General features: G+C 33.2%; 1 protein-coding gene across 1 annotated transcript; it reads left to right on the top strand.

The window, feature by feature from the left end:
• The first annotated feature begins 402 nt into the window (after window positions 1–402).
• Window positions 403–2,768, top strand: LOC108987335 (pirin-like protein). The gene is made up of 7 exons (XM_018960231.2): window positions 403–654; window positions 865–914; window positions 1,019–1,057; window positions 1,202–1,230; window positions 1,409–1,471; window positions 1,586–1,689; window positions 1,894–2,768. Exons 1-7 carry the CDS (start codon window positions 539–541, stop codon window positions 2,375–2,377), a joined length of 885 nt encoding a protein of 294 aa, XP_018815776.1. The 5' UTR covers window positions 403–538; the 3' UTR covers window positions 2,378–2,768.
• The last annotated feature ends 1,800 nt before the right edge of the window (window positions 2,769–4,568 follow it).

Here is a 4,568-nt window from a genome sequence, read left to right on the forward strand (position 1 = left end):
TATAATTTTTTTAAATTTCTATATAAAATATAATAAATAATTTAATTTTTTCAAATCTCAATTTAATTTTTTTAAAATTTTTTAAAAAAATAATATTTAAAAAATATACTTTAATAATATTATATTTAACTTTCCTATCAATTTATCTCATCCCGAAAACAAACAAACAAACGCCGCCTTAATTCGGATGAAGATGATGCGCCCGTCATCGTGACACGAGCTTGAGATCATCAGCGTCATCAGCCAAAAAGGACGGAAAGTGGTCCCCACCCAAGGCTTACCTCACGCTTCCAACTTCCTCGTGTCGGAGCCCAATGGGCCAAGCCCACCTTCCCTCATCTGCTCCCTCTCTCGCTAGCTTTATCACTCCTCTTCCGAATCCGATATAAATACAGGAACCAAGTTCTAGTTTTAGAAAGGCATACCATACATTCTAAACACTCGCGCAGAGACGCTAAAGGAGAGCTATAATCCACAGGCTACTTGCTGTTCAATACAAAGCCAACAACGACCAGAGCCAACCATCCGAAAAAATATTATGTCTGAATCAAGTCAAACTCCTCCTTTTGACAGACCCAGATCGGTGGTCAAGATGTTCTTGGCCAGACATCAACAAGAGGGTGTTGGTGCTGTTGTCAGGAGATGCATTGGACGGTATTCTTGCATTTCTTTAGCCTTTTCAATTAAAAAAAAAAGGTACCAAGTAGTATTAGTCAGTTTTGATTCATTGGGTTCTTGAGTTTTGGCCTCTTGTTATTCATTCTTTCGTGTAAATATTCAAGTAGCTGGTTAGTGGTTATTCTGCTCTTGAGATTTTTTCTAGAATCTCATATTGATTCTTTTGTGGGGGCATTTGGTTCTCAGGAATGAATTGAAGTTTTTGGATCCCTTTCTGATGTTGGATCATTTTTCAGGTACATTTGTTTCCAATCCGATGTTTTTCAAGTGTAGCTTTGAACTTTCCCTCTGTTTGATGCATTAATTATTAACAATGTGGGCTAGCTGTTTGATCTTGCAGTGACTCCTCCTGCGGGATTTCCTGATCATCCACACCGAGGTGCTGCATTCATCCCAATTAATTTCATTGTTGTTTATGAAAGCACAAGTATTCATGAATCATGACTGTTTCTGGTTCTGTAATCTCTATCTCATGTGTGGGCTAATTTGACTAAAAATCTCATACGAATTCTCTTTTTTAAAGGTTTCGAGACAGTTACATACATGTTGCAGGTATACCTTCTATCAGAGCTATTTAACAACTTAAGGTTCTATCATTCACAATGTTTTGGGTTTTCGGATTCTCCTCTGTAGTTTCTCCATAACCCACACTCGATCCACCCCCTGAAATCTTTTTGTAACTATTTTTCCTAGGAAAAAAAATAATAATGTTTGGTTCTTTGGATTCTAGGGAGCCATTACTCATCAAGATTTTGCAGGGCGTAAGGGTACAATTGGAACTGGTGATGTGCAGGTAAAGCATCGCAGTTGCAATCTGTTGTTATCTTTCGAAAAATTAGAAAAGAAGTTATGGCCGAGCTTTGTCTTGTGGCACTGTTTTTACTTGTTTCACATGATTTTTGTGTAGTGGATGACAGCAGGTAGAGGAATTGTCCACTCTGAAATGCCTGCAGGTGAAGAAGTTTCAAATGGTTTACAGCTTTGGATCAATTTAGCTTCCAGAGACAAAATGTAAGAACTCTCTTTTCCGCTAACAATGACATTATTTTACTTAAAATTTTAATACCCATGACTCAATTCCTGCAAAGCTTGCTTATTTCTGAATTAAGGATTTTCATCACTCCATCCTGAAGCAGTCTGAATTTTTATTTTATTATTTAAAAGGGCTATCTCTTGCATACATATTGATTGACTGAATTAAAATATTGATTTCAGGATTGAGCCAAGTTATCAAGAACTTTTAAGTGACGAGATAGTAAGGGCAGAGGAAGATGGGGTTGAGGTCCGAGTTATAGCAGGAGAATCCATGGGAGTTCGATCTTCAGTTCACACCCGAACTCCAACAATTTTTCTGGATTTCACTCTAAAACCCAGAGCTCAAGTGCATCAGAGTATCCCAGCATCATGGAATTCCTTTGTGTACATAATTGAAGGGGAAGGGGTGTTTGGCTCCTCAAACTCATCACCTGTGGCAGCTCACCATGTCTTGGTTCTTGGTCCCGGAGATGGTCTAAGCGCCTGGAATCGGTCTTCAAATAGTTTGAAATTTGTGCTGATTGGAGGGCAGCCTCTTGATGAACCAGTGGCTCAGTACGGGCCCTTTGTGATGAACACACAGGCTGAAATCAACAAGACAATTGAGGACTACCAGTATTGCAAAAATGGTTTTGAAATGGCCAGGAGCTGGAGATCTCAATGAATCAAAAACCTCTGATCTGAAGATCAAAGCACTCCATCGCATATCAAATATTTAGAAAATAAACGAATAAAATAAAATAAAAAGGGGCACCATCTCCATCTCTATTCAATCATCAATCAACAAGGAAAAAGAAGGATGGCCCATCTCTATCTCCATTCAATCAATGAAGAAGGAAAATGAAGGATGGTGCACTCATTGGAGGTAGAGCTTCTAGAACATCTGAGCAAATATGGGCGTCACTCAAAAGTCTAAGATGGGTCTGTCTCGATCAGCTTATCCCTGTTAAATATCTCTTTCAGCAACAGTTCTCGTTGTTTTTTGTTTTTTGTTTTTTGTTTTTAATCATCAGTGGTAGTTGATGGTTTGAAATTTGGTATCACTTTCTTTCTCATGGGATTGTTCCTGATCACGTATTTCCAGAAAATGGTGGTGAGGTTAGCTTTTCTTTTTGAGTTAGGGATGGGTTCGCCATCATCTCAACGCCCACAGATCATACTCTCCACAACATTTACCAGAGAGTGTGTGTGTGTGTGTTTGTGTTTAGTAAGTTTAAAGTTTAAACAAATGATTTCGTGGAGTAACTAGTAAGAGGATCTTAGGTTGATGCCTCCTTGGTCAACTCAATGGGTGTGATTGGTTGTTTAGTTTTTTTTTTTTTTTTTTTGTTTGATGGAGGTTGTTTAGTTTAATGCACCGGACTGAAACCTACCTGCCACTCCCACTTCAATTGTCTGATCTAGGTAGTCGGCTCCATTTTTGGATACACAGATAAAATACAAGAGTACTGACACACCTACAACACTTTATATAACACATTGTACAACAATGTGTTGTATAAGGGGTATTATTGTAAAATCATCTTATTTTTATAAGATGATTTTACAATAATACCCCTTATACAACACATTGTTGTACAATGTGTTATATAAAGTGTTGTAGGTAAATCATTTTCCAAAATACAAACCATCTCATCTAAATTGTACGACTTGTTTTATTCGTGTATCCAAACGTTTAAAATCATATTTTTAACTTATCTTGGCTTATCTCTACACTGTATATATTTACCCAGACAATTCGAAAACACCCATCTCATCTCCTTCACGCCCACCCTTCCCCTTCTGATACGAGACAATTATTGCCATTATATGTATATTTATATCTTATCTTGCCTTGATATAAGATCCATTTTAACATATGAAATAGTAATAAATTTTAAATAGACATTTTATACAATTATTTTGTAAAAAAAAATAATCTCACTAATAAAAAATATTCTTTTTTATATTTTTTTAATAATTTATTTTTTTATAAAGATTTGAATGAAATTTATCTTTTTAAAATTTATATAAATCATTTCTCATATAAAATTAGGATTTAAAATATTTATAACTATTACTCGGTAATTATAAAATGATTTTCTATTATTGGTGGGGTTTACCCTTTTATCAAATCTTAAAAAGTAAAATCTATTTTATCTTATCTCATTATTCAAATACATACTTTTTAACAAATCATTTTATCTAATCTTAACTCAAAAATTTTACTATTATTTAAAATATTTCATTTCATTTTAACTGCATAATTCAGACGAAGCCTAATTCTAGAGAGAGACATCTATATAATATTTAGAAAAAATTTACTCATCATCTTCACATCACGTATTATACATAATTTTTTTTCTTATCAAATGTGTGGTGTATAGATAATGAGTATAATTCAATTAATTTAAAAAGAATAAATTAAAAATAAATAAATAAAAATAAGTACACCTTGTAGTATGTAAGGATAATAAGTAGTAAAATTTAAATATTTAATGTTGTCCGTACTTTGAAATTATATGAAAGTTTATTTACCAAAAAAATTAATATTGTCCCTTTTATCTTGTATGAAAGGGCTACAGACACAAAATTAAATTCATAAATTGATATTATTTTATGTAATTTTTTAAATTTTATTTACAATAAAAATAAATCTACAATATGATGAATCATATCAAGTTATATAAGTTTATAATAATACTTCAGTGTAATTATTTTGTGACTAAAATATTTCTCTAAAATTTTTAGATTGTATAGACGTTTGAAATTATCTAATACAATCAATTAATTAACGAAAAATAATATTTATAGTCTTAATGTGTGTAAGTTCAGCATACTCTTTTTAAAAATAGTGAATAAATCTAGGATTCATT

The sequence above is a fragment of the Juglans regia genome, chromosome 7, assembly GCF_001411555.2.
Source record: "Juglans regia cultivar Chandler chromosome 7, Walnut 2.0, whole genome shotgun sequence".
Taxonomy (NCBI): domain Eukaryota; kingdom Viridiplantae; phylum Streptophyta; class Magnoliopsida; order Fagales; family Juglandaceae; genus Juglans; species Juglans regia.

Excerpts from the sequence above, each read along its gene's own strand:
- LOC108987335 (XM_018960231.2), top strand. The coding sequence starts at position 539 with ATGTCTGAATCAAGTCAAACTCCTCCTTTTGACAGACCCAGATCGGTG. Across the intron at positions 655-864 it reads GTCAGGAGATGCATTGGACG|GAATGAATTGAAGTTTTTGG; the intron begins GTATTCTTGCAT and ends TTTGGTTCTCAG. Across the intron at positions 1,058-1,201 it reads TCCTGATCATCCACACCGAG|GTTTCGAGACAGTTACATAC; the intron begins GTGCTGCATTCA and ends TCTTTTTTAAAG.